This window comes from Glycine soja, chromosome 10 (genome assembly GCF_004193775.1).
Source record: "Glycine soja cultivar W05 chromosome 10, ASM419377v2, whole genome shotgun sequence".
NCBI classification, from domain to species: Eukaryota; Viridiplantae; Streptophyta; class Magnoliopsida; order Fabales; family Fabaceae; genus Glycine; species Glycine soja.
Genome location: NC_041011.1, coordinates 4,492,168 through 4,518,391, shown reverse-complemented (window position 1 = coordinate 4,518,391; position 26,224 = coordinate 4,492,168). Strand labels below are relative to the sequence as shown.

General features: G+C 33.8%; 3 protein-coding genes and 1 long non-coding RNA gene across 15 annotated transcripts; 3 read left to right on the top strand and 1 right to left on the bottom strand.

Annotated features, from left to right (window-relative positions):
- The first annotated feature begins 649 nt into the window (after nucleotides 1-649).
- On the top strand, nucleotides 650-8,217 carry LOC114370975. Of its 6 annotated transcripts, XM_028328372.1 has the most exons (16): nucleotides 693-756; nucleotides 869-889; nucleotides 1,655-1,769; nucleotides 2,034-2,161; nucleotides 2,267-2,426; nucleotides 2,569-2,678; nucleotides 2,893-2,976; nucleotides 3,057-3,105; nucleotides 3,334-3,425; nucleotides 3,771-3,903; nucleotides 4,043-4,122; nucleotides 4,207-4,448; nucleotides 4,527-5,489; nucleotides 6,602-6,703; nucleotides 6,820-7,758; nucleotides 7,973-8,217. In XM_028328372.1, the coding sequence occupies exons 3-15, from the start codon at nucleotides 1,677-1,679 to the stop codon at nucleotides 7,320-7,322; spliced, it is 2,739 nt and encodes a 912-aa protein (XP_028184173.1). In that variant the 5' UTR covers nucleotides 693-756; nucleotides 869-889; nucleotides 1,655-1,676; the 3' UTR covers nucleotides 7,323-7,758; nucleotides 7,973-8,217. The 6 variants fall into 6 exon arrangements, with proteins under 6 accessions (XP_028184177.1, XP_028184176.1, XP_028184172.1 ...); XM_028328376.1 differs by lacking the exon at nucleotides 869-889 and having other exon boundaries at nucleotides 650-756; nucleotides 3,777-3,903; XM_028328375.1 differs by lacking the exon at nucleotides 869-889 and having other exon boundaries at nucleotides 650-756; nucleotides 4,530-5,489.
- A 3,247-nt stretch (nucleotides 8,218-11,464) lies between these two features.
- On the top strand, nucleotides 11,465-14,165 carry LOC114370290 (60S ribosomal protein L4-like). The gene is made up of 2 exons (XM_028327592.1): nucleotides 11,465-12,647; nucleotides 13,859-14,165. The coding sequence occupies exons 1-2, from the start codon at nucleotides 11,544-11,546 to the stop codon at nucleotides 13,970-13,972; spliced, it is 1,218 nt and encodes a 405-aa protein (XP_028183393.1). The 5' UTR covers nucleotides 11,465-11,543; the 3' UTR covers nucleotides 13,973-14,165.
- Nucleotides 14,166-15,934: 1,769 nt separating this feature from the next.
- LOC114372631 lies at nucleotides 15,935-20,027 on the top strand. Of its 5 annotated transcripts, none has more exons than XR_003658228.1 (8): nucleotides 15,935-16,029; nucleotides 16,134-16,201; nucleotides 17,855-17,933; nucleotides 18,285-18,357; nucleotides 18,524-18,732; nucleotides 18,828-18,917; nucleotides 19,260-19,382; nucleotides 19,464-19,805. It is a non-coding gene; the product is annotated as an uncharacterized LOC114372631 (long non-coding RNA). The 5 variants fall into 5 exon arrangements; XR_003658226.1 differs by adding an exon at nucleotides 19,930-20,027 and having other exon boundaries at nucleotides 15,940-16,201; nucleotides 19,464-19,679; XR_003658229.1 differs by having other exon boundaries at nucleotides 15,947-16,035.
- A 155-nt stretch (nucleotides 20,028-20,182) lies between these two features.
- On the bottom strand, nucleotides 20,183-25,583 carry LOC114372630 (protein REVEILLE 8-like). Of its 3 annotated transcripts, none has more exons than XM_028330300.1 (9): nucleotides 25,159-25,583; nucleotides 24,164-24,221; nucleotides 23,962-24,085; nucleotides 23,711-23,872; nucleotides 23,472-23,597; nucleotides 23,276-23,385; nucleotides 22,615-22,674; nucleotides 20,504-20,611; nucleotides 20,183-20,422 (listed from the first exon to the last, which is right to left on the bottom strand). In XM_028330300.1, exons 1-8 carry the CDS (start codon nucleotides 25,545-25,547, stop codon nucleotides 20,528-20,530), a joined length of 1,113 nt encoding a protein of 370 aa, XP_028186101.1. In that variant the 5' UTR covers nucleotides 25,548-25,583; the 3' UTR covers nucleotides 20,183-20,422; nucleotides 20,504-20,527. The 3 variants fall into 3 exon arrangements, with proteins under 3 accessions (XP_028186101.1, XP_028186099.1, XP_028186102.1); XM_028330298.1 differs by having other exon boundaries at nucleotides 20,504-20,614; nucleotides 25,159-25,582; XM_028330301.1 differs by lacking the exons at nucleotides 20,183-20,422; nucleotides 20,504-20,611 and adding an exon at nucleotides 21,604-21,873 and having other exon boundaries at nucleotides 25,159-25,582.
- Nucleotides 25,584-26,224: the final 641 nt, after the last annotated feature.

Here is a 26,224-nt window from a genome sequence, read left to right as displayed (position 1 = left end):
AAATAAATGCATTTTTTAAAATATAACTATACCTACGACTATGAAAATATGTTATGATATATCGTCCAAACTCTGTTGCACGTTAGATTAAAATTTTTATTTTTTATTAATAAATATTAGTTATTAATTTATTAATTTTTATTAATAGAATATTCAAACTCATAACTTATTTCTTCTTTCCTACATCCTTTACCACAAAGTCAATCTTCTATCTTCCTTCATTTAAGATTAAGATTCTTAATAAGTTATATATTCAAATAAACTCAAATAAAAGTTAATGTTTAAGTTTTTTTTTTTAAATGACCATAGATGAATAATACTACATGACTCAAGTAAAACTACTACACAAGATAAAACTTTCTCTCGAATAGAACTTATTAACTAAGTAGTATTTTGTCATGTAAACATTCATTTACAAGTTGTTTTTATAAGAAATACCTCATAAACTAATTTTATAATTCCTGAATTTTTTTTTATGCGACAAAGATAACTATAAACAAACCTCACCCTAAATGAAATAAGTGCATTAACTATGACGCGGATTAATTAATTAATTATTAATTATTAGAAGTAAAGAAAAAAACTGAAAAGTGAGCTGTCTTCAACATACGGGGTTTTTACGTACACAAATACAAAACAATACGTCCACAGTCCACTCCTCACTTTCTCTTCTCTCGTGCTTTATCCGTCCATTCTCTCTCTCTCTCTCTCTCAATCTCATTTCTCTGCCTCTGCTTCCTCGTCCTCGACCTCACCGTAAGTTCTTTCTTCGCCCTAAACCCTAGTTCTCATTTCTCCGTACCTTCCATTCCATTCTCTCTTTACTTCTCCTTCGTGTTCATTTCGCTCTTCTCTTCTCTTCTCCTAGGGTTAGGCTTTTCCGATTAAGGTGCATTTTGAACTCCGTACCTACCGATTAACTACAATGTAATCGGTGTTTTATGCTTTTCTTCATTTTAATCTACGAATATTATTTGATGATTATTTGTGCTATCGCTTAACTCGTTGTTTCTGTGTAGTAGAGTTAATGTTATCCGAGTTGTAGCAACGGATAAGGAAGCGTGGATTTCACACTCAGGGTTTATCCTCCTTCACTGTTTTCACCAGTGGCTGGAACTAGAATTAGTTTAAATTCCATGCAAATATTTAGTTTCGTGTTGCTGCCGTTTACCGTGTTGAGTTGAATGGAGTGTGAATTTAGTTTGGAGAAAGAAATTGAGGGAATAATCACTAATGCAGTAGTGCTGGTTTCAAGTTAGTGGCGAAACGTTAATTCGGATAGTAGAACTTACCACGGAGCTTCACTAGTGGTGGTGCATTGTGAGTGTGTTGTTCATTTTCGGTTTTGTTCCCAACAACACAGTGGTATTTAGTGGAGTTTTTAGCACACGATTACATAGCATGCTGGTGTTTTCTTATTTGGTTCTACAATATGTAACTATGGGTTTGGTGATTATTTTGAGTTGATGAAATGCTGTTTTAGTGGCCTTGAGAATCCTCTCATTGTATGATAATTAGTTTCTTAAAATCTTAATCTGTGCTTATGTTCAATTTGACGACTTCCTGAGTATCATGCTAGCACCTATTGATATCTGTTAATGAGAGGAACTTTTATTCTTTTAGCAGGTTATTTAATTTTTGTTTTTTGGTGTAGCTGAATTCCCTGGACAATCATCATGGCTGACAAAGGAGGAAAATCATGTCCCATATGTACTGAGGAGATGGACCTGACTGATCAGCAGCTGAAGCCATGCAAATGTGGTTATGAGGTTCAAACTTATATATGGATTTATTGTCATGAGAATCTTCCTTTGTTACTCTTGTTTCTAATTTTTTTTGTTAAACACCCTGATTTTGATCGTTGTTTAGTATTTGTGCTTTATCCATCATCCATTCTGTGAAAATGGAAAGTTGAGATTAAAGCTGAATAGTATGGCATTTCACTAAAGGCAATAGTGAGTTTGAACATATATATTGCTCATCCTGATAAATCATGTTTGTTCATTTTCTCTCTTCCTCTACCCTTTCCACAGATTTGTGTCTGGTGTTGGCATCATATAATGGAAATGGCACAGAAGGATGAAACTGAGGGCCGTTGTCCAGCCTGTCGTTCCCCTTATGACAAAGAACGTATTGTAGCAATGGCAGCAAACTGTCAAAGGTTGTTTTCATCATGTCGACAATTTCTAATTTCTGTATAATATTTTATTATTAAATGGTTAAACCATTGTTAGGAAATACTGATTTGCTTTACTTGCTTAAACAGATTGGTTGCTGAAATGAATTCACAGCATAAAAAGAAAATGCAGAAACTGAATTTGAAGCCTAAGTCAGTGGATGGAAGGAAACATCTTAGTGATGTTAGAGTCATTCAACGCAACCTAGTGTACATAATTGGGCTGCCTCTAAACCTTGCAGATGAAGAAGTAAGTTCTTCAATTTTATGCATCTAACTGTTTCTAGATGCATCTATATGGAACATGGCACGCATACTCCATAAGTTTTTGCATCTTTTTTATTGTAAATTTTTCCCCTTGGTTAGTAACATTTTTGTTTGGATTATACCAGCTACTTCAGTGCAAGGAGTACTTTGGCAGGTATGGAAAGGTTATGAAAGTGTCATTATCTCGAACAGCAAATGGCATAATCCAACATTCTGCAAACAACAGCTGTTGTGTGTAAGTTGTTTTAAATGTCTCTAAAGCAATCACACTGCAGTGAGTTTCAAGTAGAAGAAAATTATAGCCTCTCTCTCATTTCCCTCTCATTATTTTCTGTCTATTTGAATGTTGGTTCAGCCATCATGTTTCTATAGTTAGAGATCAATTCTTGTAGGCTGTTGTCATTTATATGTGAAGTTGTATTTCTTGAATTAAAATATCTTATTTTCAGGTATATAACATACTTTAAAGAATCTGAAGCAGTTCGATGTATTCAATCAGTGCACTGTTTTGTATTAGAAGGTAGACCCTTGAGGTAAGGATATGCGATTTTGATTGGGTTTTGGTGAGGTCTTATTGGCCACATGATGATGGGTGGTTCCTTTGCATTTGCAGGGCTTGTTTTGGAACCACAAAGTATTGCCATGCATGGTTGAGAAATGTGGTAAAATATAATAGCTTTAAGCCGAGTTTATGAATGTTTTCTTACACATAACTATGTCTTTGTGCTACTATATGAGATATCTTGTTGTAAGCGGTTCTGTTATAAAACAGCAACCAAATGCACAAATTTATCTACAAATGTAACCTTAGTACCTCTGGTACTTCTCAATATATATAATATCTAATTTTGCTGAGCAAAAAAAATATATGAGATATCTTGTTGATTCAGCCTTGCAGCAATAAAGATTGTTTATATCTACATGACCATGGTTCTCACGAGGATAGCTTTACCAAAGATGAACTAGTTTTAGCATTTGCCAGGTATGCTTGTTTCTCATGTATCCCATCCTTCCATTTTTAACCTTTGAGCTTACTATGTATATATCACCTATATAAGCATCAGCTAGTTGTCTTTTAGCTGTGTCTTATGGCTTATACTTCTGTGGCTCTTCTATTAGATGAATGCTTTCAGTTTTCATCTAGTAAACCTACAGATTATTTAAGTATATACTCCAGACAGGCAACATCATGCGTATCTCAATCATTTAGATTTCTCTCTAGTTTCCAGAAATATCTTGCTCTCAATTGTCACCATTTTTTATTTATGCTTGAGAGTTGTACTGTTTATGATTATATTTTTGTTGTTTTGCTTTTTGGATGTTAAAGGAGTAGAGTCCAACAAATCATTGGTGCTACAAATAATTTGCATCGGCGTTCAGGGAATGTTTTACCTCCACCAGTAGATGATCCTAAACATATGTCATCAGCCACCAAATTAGTGTCCAAAAGTCCTTTAGATGTAAGTTTTTGCTCACCTCACTTTTGTGGAAGGTTGTTTGTTGAGGGTGATATATTACAATTCTCAATTTGTTCACTCTTACATCTTGTTATTTATTAGGCAGTGAGCTAACTAACATCTTTTATTAACCTCACACTAGAAATGTGAGAACCAGATTAAAGGATTTGCTTCAGGTATTGGGGCTGCCAATTCAACTGTGCTTCCTGCGATGTCCTCTTGGTAATTAATTTATTGCTTGGTCGGTTTCTCACAATAATTTGTGCTTTAGTGTGAATGCTGAACTTTTTGGGTGTATCCTTCTAGGGTTAGGTGTGTATCCGGCAATCTTCCACAGGATACAATTTCATCGTGTTCTGGTAATCTGGCAAATAGAAAGGTTGAGGCATCTAATGATCTGCAAGGCCTTGTATCAGGAGTTGCTTGCACTGAAAGGTCTATTAATACAAGATCAGGGGAAGCTGAAAATAGCTCTGACGTTTGTTCCAATGGTGCCTTCGTACCTTCAGAGACGAACAACCATAATATCGGTGGAAATTCTAAAACATGTGAGTCAAATGATTTCAACGAAGTTACTTTGGAGAAATTTCCTGGCATTGTATTGTCTAACTGTGAAACATTTCTAGCAGCTTTTATGGGCAATGATCAAGATACTGCAGCACCTTCTGTGAACACAGGCTTCCTGGAGCTCTCCAGACAACATGATTTCAATATTGACACTGCAGTTGGCATTAATTCAAATGGGGATGTGCATGGCTTATGTTTAGGGTTATCATCTATTAGCATTAATGATCATCTAGAAGATTCATACTTCACTCCTGATTCAGACAGATTACCTTTTACTCTTAACTCAATCAATTCCTCTCTAGGGCAGCATTTGCAGCAAGATAATGAGTATTCAACAGAACAGTCATCCACACCAGCATTTTGGGAAGATATCATTGTGGATGACATACTAAACATAGACTCTGAACAACAAAAATTCAGCAAAGACATCAATTGTTTGTCATCATCTGGGCTCCATTCTACTTGTCTACCTCAGAATGTAAACCAATCAAGCCATCAACCATTTAAGCAAGATCAAATTTGTAGCCAGAATCATTTCAGAAAACCTTCTACTGAGTCTTTTAATGAACACTTGGAGACAGGACATGTTAAGCATGTGGAGAGTAAAGATAATGGTACAGGTGTTGATAATATGGTTGCTTCAGACATGGGAGAGAACAATATTATATCTGATATTTTGTCTTTGGAATTAGATGCATGGGAAGGTTCATTAGTTAATTTGTTGGGTGAGAGGGATGAACTGTACAGACCCTTTAAAGCAGCTACTTTGCGGAAAGTCCAAGACAAAAATCAGTCAAGGTTTTCCTTTGCAAGACAGGATGATTTCATGAATGAGGCATCTAATTTGCAGCAACCATTTGCGGTTACTGGGCATGGTCCTGAAGGGAACTTTTCATCAGGTGGTTTAATAGGAAACAAAGATACAGTCACTGGAAAATACCCACATGTCTTCCCATCTGGCAATTCTGTATCATCAGATAAATTTGTTGGAAGTCAGTCTTTTGTGCCATCTAATATTTCCAGTGAGTACTGATTACTAACATGATTAAGTGCTCCTTTTTGAGTGTGGGGATAGAGGTCCATTTCTTTCAGGTCTTTGTTGTTATCATGATTACTTACTTATCTGTGTTTGTATATATAATTCTTGCTGTTCTAATTTCTATTTTCTGGTTTGGCATACTTATTTACTGTGATATTCTACTTGTTCTATTAGTATTACTTGGTTGTTCATCCTTTGCCTTCTTAAAGTTTCTGTATTCTCCCTTTTGCTTTATCTTGTTTATTTTTGATAGTAGGATAAACATGGTATTTTGAGCACTTCTACAGCCCTACTTTGTGGATGGCTCCTTTTAGTTCTTCATTGGCTCATTATGTAGCCCTGGAGTTTGTTGTAGGTTGGTGTAGGTTTAAGATGATGAATTTAGTGTTTCTCATCCCTGTTGATGCTACCCTATGTAAGTAGATGTAATTTGTTGTTCCTGGGATTTCTGTTATGTGTTTGATTGGAAGTATAATATAATAGTATAATCTGCTATAATAATTTGTTGAAAAATACTAGTGCCCCTGGGGCACTGGTTAAGGAATCAAAAGTGGAAAGTTTTTATTGTGAAGTGTAATAATATACTCTTTCAGTCCTTTGTGATTTACAATGCGATTCCAATAATAAAAACTTTCTATTTATTGATTCCTTAACCACTGGTTAGCAAGACCTTAGTTTGCTTTTAACATTTCTTGTTATTATTTCTGTACATATGTTGTATGTTCTTTTGGATTTTGAATTATGTTGTTTATGTGGTCTTTGACTATAATCAGGCAATGTCCTAATCAGGAAAAAAGTGTTATTCAAGAAATTTACTTTTAAATTTCCAATTAAGGACCTATTTATGCTAATCGATCAAAGGCTTCAGCTCTAACTATAATTTTTTTTATAATATATATCAAATATCAGTTGGGAAGGATTTTTTCGGTCATATATTCCATGTCATTCTTTATTTCTGTTAATTTTGTTCATACTCTGTCAAATGAAAATAATTTAGTGCTTCTTAGCGTGATATTCTTTATTGTTGTTAATTTTATTGAACCGAGTTTGATCGAGCTGATATTTACCCCTTCTTTATTATTTGGCTTTTATCAGTGTCAAAAGCTCACTCATCAGGGCCGCCAGGATTTTCATTGTCCAGCAGAATACCTCCAGGGTTTTCGTGTGGGAGAGTAGAACAGGATAGTAATACTTCTGGTATAACTCTTTCTTTATGGTTCTGGAGCTACTCCATTTTTTGTTTTTATTGTAGTGTTTCTCATTCTTGCCTACATTTTTATAGAGAAATTCCTTATAAATCTTTTATTTTCCAGTGAAACATTTGCAGCAGCAGTATGTTTCTTCAACTGGAAATATTGGCAGCATGGGAGATGAATTTAACAATCTTGCAGTATTGAACTTTGGTAAGGGCATGTTGGCTGAAAGGCTGAATAATGCTTCTTTTGACATGAGGCAAACTTCGCTTCCACAGTTTATTCCTGGTGAAGATGATCCTAGACTTAAGCTGTTAATGCAACAATCCACACCTACCCAGAATTTAAGATTTCCAGATCATGTTGGAAATAGGTTTCTCCCCCAAAATGATTCTTATAGAATTTCCTCAAGGTTTCTTGATCAATTTCCGCCTAACAGTCCATCAATTTACGAACAATTACATTCTCAACAGTTCAGTAGTAATACTCTTCCATCAAATAACCAGTGGGGTGGTTGGAATGATGCCAAGAATTTCAGTGACCTGTCCATATCAGAAGTATTGAATAATGAGAGAGTGGGATTTAGTAATTTCATGCCTAATTATGAGAATATCAAGTTTTAACCACCTGCAGTCACTGATCTACTACTAGATCAGTGATGGTGGCAGTTTTGTCTGATCTACTAGATTAGTGATGGTGGCAGTTTTGTCTCAACTGAAATTCCTCGTCAATGCACTATGAGCCTCAGATGACAGTCGATGTGAACCAAACCTTGTCTAAAAAATCGGAGATTCCTTGATTTGTCTGAAATTATGTTCTAGTAATGTCATGTAAGGGTATCTTGAGACCCGTTTCAAATCAGTTTAGAATTTGAATACTCTGAATTCCATACACAATTCTGCTATCAAATGGCCAGTAGTATCAACCACCCTGTGCTTAGCTTCATTGCCAAGCTCTAGAATCTGTGGTTTCCCTCGTTATGGTAGGCGGACATTACTGGCAAACGGTGTCAATTTTTCTCTGGGTTACACATCTGGCTTGGCCTCGGAGGATTTTATGGTGAGTTTTAATAGTGCTTTGACTATATTATGTATTTGTTTTTGTGCTACCATAACATATATTGCAGGGTGAAAGGCTGGATCAATCATAAATGGCTAAATCTTTACTTAGAATCATAGATTTGCACAAAGAAATTTGTTTTGACTGTATTTTAATTTCTTGCCTTTTATATGATTGGCTTGGGATAATTACTTGTTGCATTCAATCTCTGCAGTTGGGTCACAATTAGTTTATGCCATCAAACTGCAGAAATTGACAGAGCTAAGATGATAAGCGTTAGTGAATGGGGAAATTCCTGCTTAGAATGGTGAAAGAGCCCATAGATTTGATGTTTTCATCATGCCTGAAACAGTTTGTCCTGAATTTGTTACCAATGTCGAACTTGGAATTATACACTGGTAATGTACTTAATGTATATGTGTGAATATATATAAATATAGATTTTAATTTCTTAGTAAAGTTCTTCACGTGTGACGGGGAGGTAGGTTGCAATTTGAATTGCAATTGGATCCATTAAACTATCATCCTTTCACATTTTTTTATTACATTCAAATTCACCCCATGTACGTTAAAAGAGATTTAACGGATTTGACCAGTTTAATCTAAATTCATAGGATTTAATCCAGATGCACATAGATAAAAAAATGTTATAAGATGTTTTTCGAAGATGCATTTTTAAAATTATTTATTTTATCCCGAAAAAAGAAAAATAATATTTTTGGATATTTTATTATTGATATTAGTATTTTTTTTTATTAAAAAGCTCATTATTATGAAAAAAGGGTTGTTATTGCATTATATATATATATATATATATATATATATATATATATATATATATGCTTTATCTTTTTAGTTCGACGAGAGTCCCTTTCTGTTCTATCATATTTCCGGCTTGTGCATAGTTCGACAAAAGTTAGAAGATTTTTAGTTTACAAGTTTTATTTACTTTTAATTATAAGACTTGTGATAAACCAAATCAAAAGTACATTTGAGGTGGATATTGTTAAATCTTTTCCGGCTTTTATGTGTGAAAGTATACACATTTCAGAAATCTCAATTTATGGGATAGTTTTCTTTTTTTAAATAGAAGGGTAAAGTATACTTTTCTCCCATATGGTAATTCAATTATTAGTTTTTTTTTAAAAAAAGAGAGAACTTTTATCCTCTCAAAGATTGGAGTTAAACTTCAAGTTGTTTTAATGTGAATAAAAATTCAACGGGTATTTTCTTTTTCCAATTCAGTGTCATTTGAGTTTAGTTGAGTTTTTATTATAAACTTTACGGTGATAAGATGACATGAAAATTTTGGGTAATAACTGGGGCGTTCATATTTTCAATTACGTAGTATCAAATTAAGGGTCAGTTTTTTTAAGTTAAAAAAAAAAGATTGAAAATAATAAAATGCAAGTTGGGCTTACGGAGGCTAAAATCCAACACACGACTTAAAAAATATCAACTCATAAAATGCTAAAACTTTTTTATTTTCTCAAAACTCATTTTCTTACTTCTAGGCCCACAAATTTCCCAACTTATTTATCTATATTTATATAAAAACTATCAACGGCTAGCTAGTTGTGCATTTTTATTTTATTTTTCTCTCTCTTTCTCTCACTTTCTTTTCTCTTTTTATCTTTTGTCACATAAAAATCCATGCATTACACGGGACTTACTCCTAATTTGATTTAAAATTAATAAATTAAGATATTTAATAATTACTAATTTATAGTACATACGTACAAATAATATATATTGAAGAGACCCCAAATTCAATATCATTATTTTATTTTATTTAAATCTTAAATATTTACACGTGTAATACTCCGACTTATAGTTGGGGTGTAACACATAAAATAATAAAATAATACATATTGAATACAAATGATTGTGGAGAATAATACAGATTGAGATGTTTCTCCATTTCTACTGCTTACCAAATTCTTAATAACTTTCACGTTATGGAGAATAATGGAGGTTGGCAGAAAATTTGGAAATTGGATTTTGCTGAAAAAAAAAATCCGAGTCTTAGTTTGATAGGTAAGGTGTAGGAGATTAACAACGAATAATAAGGAAGTCTAGACGAGAGATGAGGGAGTTGTATTATCATCATTGCAATACTTTTATTGAAACTACATTACATGTTACGCGAGATTGTCCATTGGCTGTTTTGGCATGGATGCACATTATAAAAGTTGAAATAATGAGGAATTCTTTGCAGAGAATTTACCAAATTGGGTTGAATTTAATTAATTTGCATTTTGAAATTGGTTGGGATGATTTGCGTCCTTGATCAAATGTCTAGGCAACCAACCACTTACTATTTCTCTTGGAATTGGCAGAATAAACATAAGCATGATGGATGTTTCCTTCATCAAACATTGGACCCTTTATAAGACCACACTATTCTCAGCTGAACAATATTATTGCCAAAGAAAAAGCTGAGATTTAAGTTGCTTGATCCCTTCCCTTGGCGATGTGGTGGTGTGTTAAAATATGAGACAAGATGGTGAGTTAGTGGCTTTTCAAAGAAAGTCAGGAACGTTACAATTTTCATGGCCAACCTTAGGGGAGTTTGTGAGGGTTTGTAATTGACCCTAGTTCAAGGCATAATAAGTGTTGTGGATTTCTAGGTAGAATGCCAAAAGAAAGTTTTACTGTGTTAGATTTGTTACATGCCAGAGTAATGTGATCTGCATCCACTTTAAAACTACTTAGTTGCTTCAGTATTTGTTAAAAATGCCTCCCAAAACATTCATTAAGGGTTCAATTTTAGCATTAATGGTATTAATCTCAGACGATGTGACATCTGTTACAATTTGCTGCATGTAGCGGGTTAACTAAATTAGTGGTTTAAAATGATGAAATGAACAACTTGCTCAATTAGAGACACTTTAAGTGGATCAAAGTGAAATGACTAGAAGTATTAGCAACACTTTTTAACATATTCCTTCTAATACACTTTATCATTAGTTAAAATTTATTAAAATTTAAAAAAATAATAAAAAAAGTTAACAAATAACATGTAAAAAATCAATAAATAACATGTGGAACTAACAAAATTTTGTGATTTTTCAGTAAATTGTAACTTAAATATGTTCATAATAGTATGTTAATGTGATTTTTTTAACTTTTTAAACTAAACAGATCAAACTAAAAGAAAAACAGAAGAAGACTGAAAATGTATCTTAACCTTCATTTTATAGTTTTAGAAATTTACAATATAATTTACATGTTGATCCCCCCCACCCACCCACGCAATGAAAAAAAAAAGGCTACCACTTTGACTTTGGGTTGGTTCAGTTTAAACTAAACCTTTAAAGCAACAAGTGCTAAGTGGGTGTAAGACTGTAAGTTAACTAGTATTTGTTCACTGTGTTGTGCATAATGTTTATTGGAAAAACTATCCTAATTTGTATTTTAATTGAAAATTGATCCTAAATGCCACAATTGTAACTTACATTTTAATTAAAAAAATAATTCTAAAATATTCTAATTATTCGTACTAATAATGAAGAAAATATGAATATTTTTCGTGTTTTTATTAGATTTAACGCATTTATATTTTTATTACATTTAGTCAAACCCATACATTATATCTCGAAGAGGCCAAGCCCACGAATCCATGACTCAGCTTACAGATCTTAAGCCCAAAGAAATTAAGGCCCGCAGATACGAAACCCTAAGAATTCTGATGATACTATATATTCATCGCATCACGAAAATCCCTAACTCACTCGAACCCCCCAAAACCCTAGGTAGAGAGCTCTTCCTCACTCTCATTCGCAATGGCCGCAGCAGCACGTCCTCTCGTCACCGTGCAGGCCCTCGACAGTGACATGGCCACCGACGCCTCCGCCACCGTCCCTATCCCTGACGTCATGAAGTCCTCCATCCGCCCGGACATCGTCAACTTCGTACACTCCAACATCTCCAAGAACAGCCGACAACCCTATGCAGTCAGCCGCCGCGCCGGCCACCAGACTTCCGCCGAGTCCTGGGGAACCGGTCGTGCCGTCTCCCGTATCCCCCGTGTTCCCGGCGGCGGAACCCATCGCGCCGGCCAGGGAGCCTTCGGAAACATGTGTCGTGGAGGACGCATGTTTGCCCCGACCAAGATCTGGCGCCGCTGGCACAGGAAAATCAATGTGAACCAGAAGCGCTACGCCGTTGTCTCCGCCATCGCTGCCTCCGCCATCCCCTCCCTCGTCCTCGCCCGCGGCCACCGCATCGAGTCCGTCCCGGAGCTCCCACTCGTCGTTAGCGACTCCGCCGAGAGCGTCGAGAAAACAAAAGAAGCAATCAAAGTCCTCAAGCAGATCGGAGCATTCCCTGACGCAGAGAAAGCAAAAGACAGTCGCAGCATTCGTCCTGGAAAGGGGAAAATGCGTAACCGTCGCTACATCTCACGCCGTGGACCACTCATCGTGTACGGAACGGAAGGAGCCAAAGCCGTTAAGGCCTTCCGTAACGTCCCCGGCGTGGAAGTCGCTAACGTCGAGAGGCTTAACCTTCTGAAACTTGCTCCAGGAGGACACCTCGGGAGGTTTGTGGTTTGGACAAAAAGCGCTTTTGAGAAGCTGGATTCGATTTATGGGTCTTTTGATAAGCCCTCTGAGAAGAAGAAGGGGTACTTGCTTCCCAGGCCCAAGATGGTTAACTCTGATCTTGCCAGGATTATTAATTCTGACGAGGTTCAGTCTGTTGTGAGGCCCATTAAGAAGGATGTGAAGAAGGCCACGCTGAAGAAGAACCCTCTTAAGAACCTGAACTCTATGCTGAAGCTGAATCCTTATGCCAAGACTGCTAAGAGGATGGCTCTTCTTGCTGAAGCTCAGCGCGTTAAGGCCAAGAAGGAGAAGCTCGACAAGAAGAGGAAGACTGTCTCTAAGGTACAACATGTTATTGCACTTTATTTTATTTACTTTGGTATATTTATTGTTTGCTGTTTATTATGGTGGATATATATTGTTGATCATGGTTTCATGTCATTTTTTTTATTGACTAATGTTAGTTTGTTAGAATGTTAGTGGTTTGTACAATTGTACATTTTAAGCTTATTATTGATTTTGTCATAAAATGCGCATATATTGATGATCTGTCTTACCTGTATGCTAGTTTCCTTTTGATTTGTATTGGAATTGTTGTATCTTCTTGTTACATGTTACTGGTTTGATTAACTCTTATAAATGGAGATTTAGTTGTGCGTTATGTAAAGTTTTGCCTATGATTTTGAGTTTTTTTGGATAGTAGAGTAAGGATATCCTGTTGTATTATCTACTATGATCTTTCTAAGGATTGCTTTTGAATGCTGTTAATGTGAATTCTAGAAATTTTTTAGTCTAATAATTTGTTTGCAAGGACTGATCGTTGTTTCGTTGTCTATTGGATATATTTTATGTTGGGGTTGTCTAACGTTAGCTGTATTAGATGATTGATTCAATTCTCTATGTACTTAAAAATGGTTGCATTTTTACTTGTAATAAGTTAGACGGCCACACTGTTTTGAATATGAACTTTCTTTTAACTCGCAAGTGTTTTATGCTAGTCGAAAGTATCTGCCAAATTTACGTGCTTTGCTCAGTGACCTTATACTAGTCGAAAGTAACTGCAAGTGACCTGTTAAAGCCTTTATAATTTGGTAATTAAAGGTGCTTAGTCTATATATATATATATAATATCAAATATGTTGATCTCATAAGATCTTGCATCATAGAACTTGTGAAAAAATGGAAAGTTCTTGTAAGACAATCAGGGCTCCAATAATAAATTGCTCTTGAAAGTTCTTCATTTGAATGTATCTGAAGATTAGATTTGAACGACTCTTGGTTTTAGGCGTCCGTTCTATATTTTTGTTATTCTTGTTGTATTGTGCATTTTGAAATGCTTTTTTATGTAGGAGTTTCTAGTCTTGGACAAACGTTAACATTATATTTTCAACACATTCTCCTCCTAGTGGTTGATAAGTATGTGAGTTTAATATTTAGTGGGGATTTAAATTAATGTAGCCCAATAGGAGAGATTGTTACTAATATTTCTCTTGTTTTATTAGCTGTCTAAATGTTGCCATTGTTTCGAATTGACCTAACTTTGTTCTTTTCAGGAGGAAGCTTCTGCCATCAAGTCTGCTGGGAAAGCATGGTATCACACTATGGTGTCAGATTCTGATTATACAGAATTCGACAACTTTTCTAAGTGGCTGGGTGTTTCACAGTAAACTTTATGATTCATATTTTCGTATTAGATTTTTGTTTTGTATGCCCATCAGAACTAAATATCTTTGGTTTTTTTGTTTTGCGAGTTAAGGTTATCATAATTATGCAGACAATTTGGAAATTTTGTTTGTCGGATTTTATAGTGCAAATTCTGGTTGTCTTATATTAAAGCAGATCCATTTTTATTACGCTTTACTAGTTTGATTTTTGAATTTTGGTTTCAATTTTGAGAAGGAAAGATCACATGAACCCTAACGCAAATCCTGACGAGCAGCGAGCAACACCATGCGATCTTAGAGGCACAGTCAAGAATACTCTTTCTCTGTCTTCTGTTTCATTCTGCTATACCTTTTTCTCATAATTTATGGGGAAAACGATGCACCTTTCGTTCAGCAAACGCCACACGGTCTCAAAATCAAGTTTCGAACAAATGTTTTTGTGATAGTAATTTTATTCAAGAATGGAATGATAATCTTTTCTCATTATTGTTTATTAATGGTGAAATGACCCTAAAGTCTTTAGCAAAAACAGATTCTATATTTTAAAGTTGAGTTCTTTATGAATTCAACGATTCTTAAGTCTGCAGTAAGAACAAATGATCCTTGATGGTCCTAAATTTTGTAGTCAAGAGTTTTTTTTATTATGAATTTTATACGGATTAAATGACAGTTGGTGATCCTAAATTGTGGTAAGAACTTATTATGAATTTTTTTATGAATTCAATGATCTTAAATTTTGATGCAATAATAGATTATTTTTCAAATTTTTAATGAATTGATTATCTTTGGTGACAAGAATAAATTCTTAATGAATTGAATGATGGTGATCTTTAATTATGTGACAAGAAGGGATTTTTTATTTAGAATTCATGATGAATTTAGTGACCATTCATGATGCTAATAAATTTTTATTTGTTTATGAATTCAATGAAGCATGATGATCCTAACTATGTTTGGATGAGGATGAAAGAATTTAAAATATTGATAAATTTTAAATTTTAAGAACTTTAAATACTTTAATTAAAATTCTTTTTATTTTTAAAATTTTGTGTTTGGATAAAAAAAAAGTTAAAATTATGAGGATGAAAAAAAAAATGAATGAAAAAAAAAGAAAAGATATGATTGGTGTGTATACGTCTTGCTCCGCTTCGCTTAGATCCAATTGATGTTCCAAAAAGAAATTGAAATTCTAAATTTTTAATTGTTTAAAATTTTGTTTTAAAATTCCAAAATTTTAAATTCTTTACAAAAAAATATACAAACAATGAATTTTAAATTACAGAAATTCAAATTCTCTAATAAATTACTTTCCTCAGTTAAAATTATCTATCCAAACATATTCTAAATTCAATGACAAGAACAAACTCTTCATTTTAAATCTTTGATCCTAAATTCAATGAGTCTAAGTGATCCTAATTGAAATTATAATGTGAATTTTGATCATAATTTTAAACAAATTCAAATTTTTTATGAATTCAAAATAATCTTAAATTGGAATGGAAGTTGTGACCCTTATTTGTTTATAATTTTTAATTAGATTAATTATGTTTTTAGTTTTTCATATTTTTAGTCCTTTAATTTTTTTTAACAACTTTAAGTCCTTCGTTTAATTTTATGTTTAATATGTCTAATTCTTCTAATTTTTTTTTATTTTTAATCTTTCATTTATTTTTGTTAAAAATTGTCTCAAATATAAAATAAACAAGAGACTAAAAATTGACAAAATAAAAACTAATTTTAAGTAATAAATATAAATAAGAGACTAAAAATAAACAGAAACTTTTTAAATGACTAAAAATCCTGAGATAAAATTAAGGAAGTACTAAAAGTTGTAAAAAAATAATTAAAGGGCTAAAAATTGAAATTTAAAAAAATTAAGGAACTAAAAATTGAATTAAAAAAAAAACCCTGATAATGACTCTTGGTGACCCTAAGAATGCTTGGTATATTGTGTGGCATGCAGTGGTATGGTCTTTTATGGTTGATGCAGAACTCATAATTTTTTGGCAGGACAATTTCTCTGTGACCGAGTTGCTGGCCATGATCAAGATTCACTCCTGGTTGTGGTTCGATTCTTTTATAGGAAGTAGTTTATTTTTTCTTTCTTTCTTTCTTACGAGTTGTATGAATCTAGTTGCTTAAACTCCTCTTAACTCGTTTACAGTTTTGCAAGTCTGGTTGGATGTTGAACAATCTATGCTTAGGTGTTGCAACATGCAATACGTTCTCGAGGTAAGCATCTAATCGTTCGGACCTAACTTCTCTATTGTTCCTTTGATTGTTTTTTGAAAATTATACAATTTTAAAATTGAATCACAAAATTAAATATTAACATAATTACATAAACAACATAAGAACAGCTGAAAAAGGACAAGAGAAACCAATTTCGTAGTTGTTCCTTTAGCAAGCTGAAACTTTGCTGGTGGCTGGTTATATAACATGGAGGAATCTTCGTTTTTTTTGTAATGCTTTTGCAAGCATTAGCTTCTTGAAGTATTGCTCCTAGTTGGAGTTTTTTTTCTTACTTTTTAATTTAATTTTTTGGTTTAATTTGATATATTCGATAAATGACTTATTTGATTTTTTGTTCAGTTTGATATTTTATTTTTTAAAAAATTTACTTTGGTCTATATCTTAATTTAAAACTTAAAAATAGTCCTGATAGATTTAACGTTATCAATAATATAAAGTTGTTGACGCTAAAAATCGTCACATGTAATTTTTTTCTTTAAACATGTTGATTATGTAAACACAAGAACAACAATTAGGAACTCAGAAGAAGAAGAATATAATCCAGAACCTAGATGAAGAACATAACCCAGAACAAGTCAAGAACCACAAATCAAAAATCCCAAATCCCAAATCAAGAACCCCGAATCACAAATTCATCTCAGGTTACGATAGTTTTGAAAAGGAGAGGTTCCCTTGGAGGAGGTTGAGGGGGACTCGCTGGCAATCTTGCGGGCATCGACAATGATAAAGATCAGAGTCGGTAGTGGTAGATGGAGGCTGAGCATCTCACCGCAGAACTTGTCGGCATTGGTGACGATGAGAACGAGATTAAGGGGCGGAGCTTGTTGGCGTTGGTGGTGGGAGGCCGAGCATTTTTGTAGGAGTGGTGAAAGGAATTCCTAAGAATTTCAAGCATACTAGGTTTGAGGAGGAGATGAGGGATACAATTGATGAAAATGATGAAAATTAAGTGTATTGGATAGAAGGTTGAGGAAAAAGATAGGGATAGTGAAGGAAAAAAAACATAGGTTTTGTGACGATTATTAGCTGTAAATATCTTAATTCTGGTAACGATGTTAACATTAGATAAACCTGGAAGGACTGCTTTGAACCTTTTAATTAAGATAAAGGATCAAATGAACTTTTTAAAAGATAAAAGACTAAACTGAACCCAAAAAATAAAATAAGGGACCAAATAGGTCATTTGGTTATTTCAGACTCTTTTATATTGGGTAGTGGCATTTCTTGTGCTACAGTTCAGTTTTCCTTTTAATGGAATTCCTTTTGTCTATCAAGAAAATAACTCAATTTAATTAAATTCCTTGCATTCAAATGATAAGGATTTAGATTGCCTTGGCCAACTTTGCTGCAGAGGAGCATTTCACTATTCTGTGTTTGAGGGAATTACTAGCTATAGATGTTTAGTGAAATGAAAAAAATATAGTGGGGTATAATAGTAGAACTTGATAAATGATCTTACCGAAGGAGATTCTAACTTGTCAATTTGGTTTCACTTTTGTCGTTAAAGGGCATGTTGAACTCTGACAATACTGTTGTATAGATTGATATCTCTCTGGAGGACAAGACCATATATAGCTATAGGACCTTTGGAACCAATGGATATAACTTGTTCTTCCATTTGCTTTTCTCCAGAATGACATTGCTTTTAGGCCCTACAAGTTCTGGGAAAAACACACTCCTGTTGGCTGGAAAACTTGATCCATAATTAAAGGTTAGAGCATTGAGGAAAAGTATATTTATTTTGTTTAACGATGTTTTCATGTTTTTAGCTCTATTTTCTTATCTTTAGAGCTCTAGCTAGTACAACTTCTTGATCAGTTCTCTGGAAAGGTAACTTATAATGGTCATGCGATGAATGAGTTTGTACCCCAAAGAACTGCTGCTTATGTCAATCAAAATGTCTTCATATGGAGAAATGACACTTAGAGAAACCTTGGCCTTCTTGCCAAGAGTCCAAGGAGTTGGATCTCGTTATGCTTACAACCTGAATTCAATTGAAAACGAAGACTGACATTTTAGATGAAAATTAACTTTTGACTGTATAATACATTTGGCATTGCAGACTTTTACTAGTGGAATTGCCGAGAAGAGAAAGAGGCAAATATCAAGCATGATCTACATATTTATTTTATGGGGTATATACATGCATCTGTTGTCCTTCCTTTTATATTGTTGAATAGCTGGTAGCCTTTCAAACCCAAAAGAGAAAAAAATATGACAACCTTTTAATATCAATAGCTGTTTGCTTTTTGAGATTCCATTCTTCTACTGCTTGCTATTTATTTCAAAATTTCTCACCAGTTGTAGGTGATAACAGCAAACAGAACAGCTATTTCTAATCTCAGTTACATTGGCAGTTGGTTATGTTGAAATCAAGTGCATCTTATATTTCTTTTCCATAAAAATAGAAATGAATGATAATTAAGTGGTTGTTCTTTGACTCAATGCTCACTAAGGCTATAGCATCCGAAGGCTAGAGGGCAAATTTGATAACAGATCATGTCCTAAGGGTAAAATTTATAATTTGAAAGCCATCATTGATCTTCATGAATTCATCGTAACATTTTGTTTTAAAGTCTCTTGTTTCTTTTCTATGAATTTGCAGATTTTAGGACAAGAGATTTGCACTGATACATTGTAGGAAATGCAATGTTAAGAGGCAACTCTGGTGGACAAAGGAAATGTGTTACGACAGGTAAAATTAACTTGATTTCAGACTTGAAGTGTATATTGTTTAATCACCAGAAAATTGATTATATGTCAGATTCCTTAATAATTATAAATCTGTAAATATGGTTGGACCAGCTAAAGCTCTTTTCATCGATAAAATATTCCCTGGTTTGGATTTCAAATTTTTCGAATTAATGGGTTTCAAATGTCTTGAGAGGAAATGTGTGGCCGATTTTTTTTGCAAGAAGTGTCCTTGCGTTTATTCTCAATGATTAATGTGTCTACACTAGTAAAAGTTAGTATTAACAATTTAATTCTGACCATGAAAATTATGTCTTGGTGAAAAACTTACTGCTGAATTTGACAGGTCTAAGAGCCACCCAGCTGCATGGACAACTGGAGAGTATGGATTGGAGTCGGAAAATGGGAGCTGTTAAAAGCTTGTTTATCAAGAAAATATTTTCTACAGTACACCTTCAAGCTTTGCCAAGTAGGATTAGAAAGTTTCATTTTATTGTTTTATCATCAAATGCTATTATTGTATTTTATTAACAACTTCCCCTCCTTTCAGCTTGTTGTATTTGGTAATTATTGCCATGACTCATGGAGGCATATATGTGGGTACATTGTTCTATGGTGTTGTTGTGACTTGTGACAATGTTTAATGGATTGGCTGAAGTTTCCATGGTCGTTTCAAGGCTTCCTGTTTTCTACAAGCAAAAGGGACTGTCGACGCTTCTTGGGATATTCCTCACTTATGTTATTGGTTTTGAGCATATGTTTGAAGGTAAAAACAAGTATGTTTTGACACATACTTCAGCAACATTGTGAATTAATGTTTTCTGCCTTGTCTCGTTTTCTCTGAGTCCTACTAATAAAAATCAAATGGCTCTAACACTTGGGTCGTTTACACTGTCCATCCTTTTTTCTGAGTGGTTTTGTTTTGTCCTATCTATGGATGTAAAACAAAACAATCCCAGTCTTTCTCCCATTATATTCTTTACTAACAATGCTCCTTTGTTCCCTTTATGCCCCAGACATTATAAAAAAAAATGGTGGTTATGGGGCTTTGGATATCACCAATGAATCTTATGATGATATGGACAGAAGGCTGAAACACAAAAAAAGAAGTATGTCAAAGTGTGACTTTACAAACACAAATTTAGCAACAAAAGGCCACGTTTCTTGTTTTTGGTGAAAACGAAAGGCCACGTTGATACTAGTCACTAGACAATAGTTACTCCCTCCCCTTTTTCTAATTTTGTGATGATACATTTGTATCATTAAAAATATCGTATAAACCTGTCTCTACTCGAAGGCAACAAAATCACTGCAATACAACAATTGTTATAAGAATCATCTGAAAATACATTATGCTCTTTAGCTTTCTAACATTTACTACTATTTTGGTTGTGGTTACAATGGACTACGGTTACATTTACAGGCTTTTCAGTGGGTGCAAGATATTCCCCATGCCTTACCGCTGGCCGAGCAAAACCTCAGTCTTCAATCCAAATTTGCCCTACCTAACTGTAGAAGATGTTAGAATAGAAACATACATGGAAAGAACAAAGAAAACTACATAAAATATGATGAGAAAAAAACACATACCATATCAACAAATTGCTAGTGGTGTTAAGCGGTTTGACATGATAGATCATTTGTCTTGACATCAATTCCTACTGCCACGGTATTGACATCATATGTTGACAATACCTTCTTCTGAACAGAACAATAAAGATATAAACTAGTCAAATTTCATATTTCAAAACTCAAAGTTCATATTAAAGTCCATTCGTCAAAACAGCTTCATGAGAGTGTTTAAGCATCACTAAGTTGAATGAGGTGCGAAGAAACTGAGGTGTGAAGTTTAATGTTGTTAGATTACTTTAACCTTGTTCCTACAGATACAAATTTCATGGTGAAGCTCTTCATTTTGTTTTCTGAAGAAAGGTATTTAGGCCTCGTGTGGAAGGGGTTATTTTCAACTAATTCCGGATTCTGGACAGATCTTAAAAGTTAGTATCGAAAGGCCTTGTAAAATTATTATTTTTTGTTTTCAGTTTTTGCTGATTATTTTTTTTTCTTCCTTATAGGATTTTAGATAAGTTCTTTTTACTCTTCAAAGTGTTATCTAAAATTTTCTAAGAACTAAAAATAAAAGAAACATAAATTGCAAGATTTTAAAAAAAATAATTTTACAAGGACAAAACACAAAAAAAGCTAAATTATAAGGACTAAAAAATATTGAAACTTTTATTTTATAAAACAAAAAGTTCTTTTGAATATATAAATTATTATATTAAAAGTAAAATTTGTAATAAATAAATATTTGTGAACATATAAATTATATTTTAAATTTCTGATAAATAATTAATACAAGGTTATTTTAAATATCGATAACTTCTTTAAAAAAAACATTGAAATTCAATTTTTTTTTAAAAAAAGATGAAAATAGTAAATTAAAAGAGATAAGAGGTTAAGAAAAATCCCCAAAAATGTTCTCATTGAAAAAATCCTATAGAAATGCTTTCGGCGAAGAATAAGTCCTAAAAACACTCTTCCAAGATATTATTCTAATTTATATATAGAGAGGATTTGAGCTATGCTTTTAATTTGTTTGTATTTTTATAAAAAAAAACATTTTATTTTTATCTTTGATGAATTCTTTAATGAGAGTTCATATTAAAATTTATATACACTTATTAATCTAATAAATACTTTAATTTTTCAAGTAATTTGGGGTTAATAAAAAATTAATACAAGAGCCTATATTTATTACATGGAAATCCTATCATGTCATTCACATGTAATTAGAAAGTGAGAACATTTCGGGGCCTTCTGAGAGAGATCCCTTGATGCCTAGGGACTAGTTGAGTAGTTGGTAAAATTGCTTATGGTTTAAGCTTGTGCAGTAATCTTTTGGATGGGTCATTGGCGCCTTGCCCAGTAGGTATTGGGGGTGTCTCCCCGTTCTATCACTTTTAGTCACAAAAAAGAGAGAAAGAAAGAAAGTGAGAACATGTGTGGCAAGGGTGGCCAGCAGACCTCCCCCTTTGAATTTGTCCCTGTTTGGGCCTATCTACTCATACAAGCAACTTAATATATTTGGTAGTTAGTAAAACAAATTTTGTAGTGATAATGACAAAATATGCACAAGCACAACCCATAAAAGATCAAGATTCAAAGCCATAAACATGGATTCATGAACCGACAATAGGTTAGGTGAAGACACATAAATGGTTTTAACCCCCTCCACATGAATGGATTTGTCATAAACAAGGGTTAGATGAAGATACCCGAATAGTTTTATATTATATTTCTAACATGCCCCCTCTCAATTCTTGGCTTAAAGCTTGGAGAATGCACTGGCCCACCTACCACCTTGGGCCGAAATGGAACTTTCTATCGGAAGAATGGGGTGGCAATGATTGAACTCTAGATACAATGTAATAAACCAATAGTCGTAAAAGTTTACGCTGTTCAGGGAAAACACATGTTTTAATTATACATTTATATTTTTAACAAGATTAGCATGCTCTTGTTTAATTTTCTCAAAACATAAAACATCGAGCAGATGGGTTGTACACCCTACATTTAACAAAATGATACTTGAAAAAATTCAACTATGAACTATGTTTCTTTTAAAAACATGTTAACTTTATTTTGCAAATATGTGGATAAACTATATAGCCATCATTGGGATTGATATTGAAACTTACGATGGGTTCAAAGTCAGGGCTAGACAAGTTGACAGTGAGGTTTCTCATTAACAACAAAACCTGCAAAAGAACACCAAATGTACGAAAGTCAGTAACCAAGAAAGGTTTGTATTGCGCCCCCCCCCCCCCCAATATAGACTTATAAGTTTTGATACCATGCTATGAAGCAACTATCCCAAAACTAACATTGAAGGCATATGAATGATTTTATACTCTCTTAGAGTAAATTTCAATTTAAAGGAAAATTTCATTACGCCTTACTATGTTAGAGGACATCCAAGACTGACAAATTCCAGCAACAAGGTTTGTAGTCTGAATTGAACTTAAATGAACAGATGACAGTTAAAATGATTTTTGTTCACATTGATATGATCATGTCCTTTTCCTTTCAAATCATGTTTTGACACTATCAATCAGTAAAAAATGTTTTCATAGGATTCCTTCTTCCCTTGGAAAATGATTTAAGTTATCAGTAGAATAGTCAAACAGAAAGGCTATATCATTCTATATTCTCAAAATTTCTTAATTCTGCCTTGGGAGGGAGAATAAATGTTCATTATGAATCTGCAGTTCATTTTGTCAGTTTCACCATTGCAATTACTTTGGGAGGGCATATCATCTAATTAAAGGATGATAAATTTCATCCAAGTATTCAACTCACAGTTTCAAAATTTATAGGATCCATTTCCTTCAGCTTCTGGACATGGTCGTTTGTTTCTGGATCAAATACACTTCCAATGAAACTGTAAACTTCAGCAAAATCTGGCAAACCTGAGAAATATGTTCAAAATAACAAATGATCATCCTTTTCAATTGAAAATGAATGCAAAACAAAAATCATCACATTAGAAGATTACCATGAAGCACTGGAGCTTGTTTCCCTTGCTTGGGTATCTCAGAAGTCGGTAGTGCTCCAGTAGAATTTCCTACACCACTGAGACTGCTGTTGGTAATCTGTGCTATCCCCTTTGATCCAATATCAGCTGAATCAGTAACGTCATATAACGTAATAAGTGGTGGACAGTTGCATTTAGTATAGTAAATAAATGTAGACTATTGACTTCAAACAAACAACAAACAAAAGGAGTATGCATGCCTTCATTTCCATGATGAAGATTGTTGAGTTCATCCTGACAGGTCATGGGTTTATCGGCTCCAGCATTCATCAGCAGGGAAGTTTCATCCCATGAGGCAAACCCAGGTGCAAGCGTATTTCTCGATGAAGCATAACCAATGGAAGCTGGTAGTGGCACCAAAACTGGAAAACCAGAAAGCAGCATGTCAGGGATGCATGAAATGTTGCACCTTTAGGGACAGAGAATATCGCCATCTCAAATAGAAACAAACCATTTTTTGATGCCTTTTGCGGGTAAGGATGAGCAGCTTTGCGCTTTGGACGGGGAGGAGGCACATGTGCCACAGTCCCATTCTTTTGAACTTTCAAGAAGTATTTCTGGGCATGGCTTCGAATCTATAACAAAAAGTAATTCGTTAGTGACAAATAATGCCCGTATAGAATATAGACATACTGAAAAAGCAGTCACCGTACCTGAATAACTGTTTTTGAACCTACAAAATCTTCAATTTTCTTCCAGTCCCTGTCAAATCTGAATAAACCACAAGATGTCACCAACTGGATTGCAGAGTTCTTCGCTTAATTTAAATTACAAAGTTGAGAAGATTGAAAATAGAGCACAAGCAGACTGAAAGGTAGTTTCAAACAAAATTACACCTTAGCCTGAAAATGACTACATTTTATTTATATCTTCTCCTAATCCAATTCTGTGCTTCCACACAATACAAGTATCAAATTAGTTTTCATTCCAAGTTTTCAACCTTGTGACATTCCATCTACTTGTAATTGTACAGTTTTTCTAACAACCTGACCATCCTCTACTCTAATAGGAGTTCTTCCACCTACAGGTCTTAGCATCTATTCTGGATCCCTCTTTGGAGAATTTCCCCTCAGTCTATCTCATTAAGCCAATGCCCTGGCTCAATATCCAAAATCCAATAACTATTCCTCAAAAGGCAAATATATCTTGAACCATCTAGTGGTAGATGAACCTCGACACAGATGCAAAGCATGAAACCATGGCCAAGAATCTGTTAAGGTAGCAATTCCGGTAAGATTTGTCGAAATAGGCTTTTCCCATGTCACCTCATGTCAGAAATACCCAGAGAACCAAATCAAGAATGGTATTACTATTAATAAACCCAATAAGCTTTGGGGGTACTACTCTCTCAAACTTTTATCCTCTATTTGTATCTTGCATACATTGACTGACTTAAACATCGGAGTCCCTGCAGATACATCAGTGGAACAAATTCGGCTCATTGGAATATTCCATCTTCAGGACTCATGCTAAACAGCATCAATTGGGTTCTCCCCAGAGACCAAAACGAATAAGAAATGCTGGCCAAAAGATGTAATTTTCTCATACAGAAAAAGGCAGAGAAACGGAGATAATTAAAAATAAAATACTCAATTTGGCGGTAAGAACCTCAAACAAACATAGAAGGGAAAGAAGGAAGTGGACTCACAGTTGGAGAGCTTCGAGAAACTTATCATGTTCTTCCTCAGTCCAACTCTCTCTGGACTTGGTTATGGTGTAAGGCTTTCTTACCTTCTTCCCAGAACCATCACTCGGTGCTGCTGCAGCCATTGACTGAGAATTCGAAGTGTTGGTGGTGGAGTTCATGCTCCGCCACAAATAACATAGACTCACAGTTTCAACAAGAAAGAGCTTAGAGAGAGAGAGAGAGAGAGAGAGAGAGAGAGAGAGAGAGGGAGGGAGGGAGAGGGAGAACGATGTGGCGTGGGAAGCAGGGTGGGTATATGTGCGGTTCACAATTTGAGAGCCACCAATATCAATTGTCCCAACACCAAACACAAACACAAACACAACTTCTTTCCACCACACTGATTTCATCGTCCCTTGTTCGGTCCCATCCGGACAAAATATTGTCCTCTAATTTCATACACCATATGCCCACCATCTTGGGTGAACAAACAAATAAGTGGTTTAAGTGACATTAGATTTAATTTTTTATAAATAAATATTAAGTTTGAGTTTTATGAATAAAAAAAATAATTAAAAGAATTTTTTTAAAAGTAATTAATTAATTATTAATAATATCACGATGATTAAAAAAGAATTGCTCATCTTCTTATATTTGTTTAGTATTTATATGGTTAGTAAAAAATACTAACATATTTTTGTTTCCTTAAAAACATAAAACTAAAAACCGCATAAGAAAGCATATTTATTTTATTATTTTTTTTGTTTCCATGACATATGAAATTATCATTTTTGTTAACAACTAATTTGTTAGAAAATTGTATCATTTTTATTAATGACTAATTTGTTAGGAAATTTTACACATCATTCTTAGTGATGTCTTTTCTTTCATTTAAGAAATTTAAATCTAATTTTATATTGATAATATGTTAATAAGTATCTATTTATTTCAAGTTTTTATGATAGAGATTAATTATATCTTTTATTGAAAACAATTATATTAAAATCAAGCAAATTAATATAAATAGAACAATTCTCTTCTTAAATATGTAATACAACTACTTACTAAAAATCCCATTTAGTTAAGT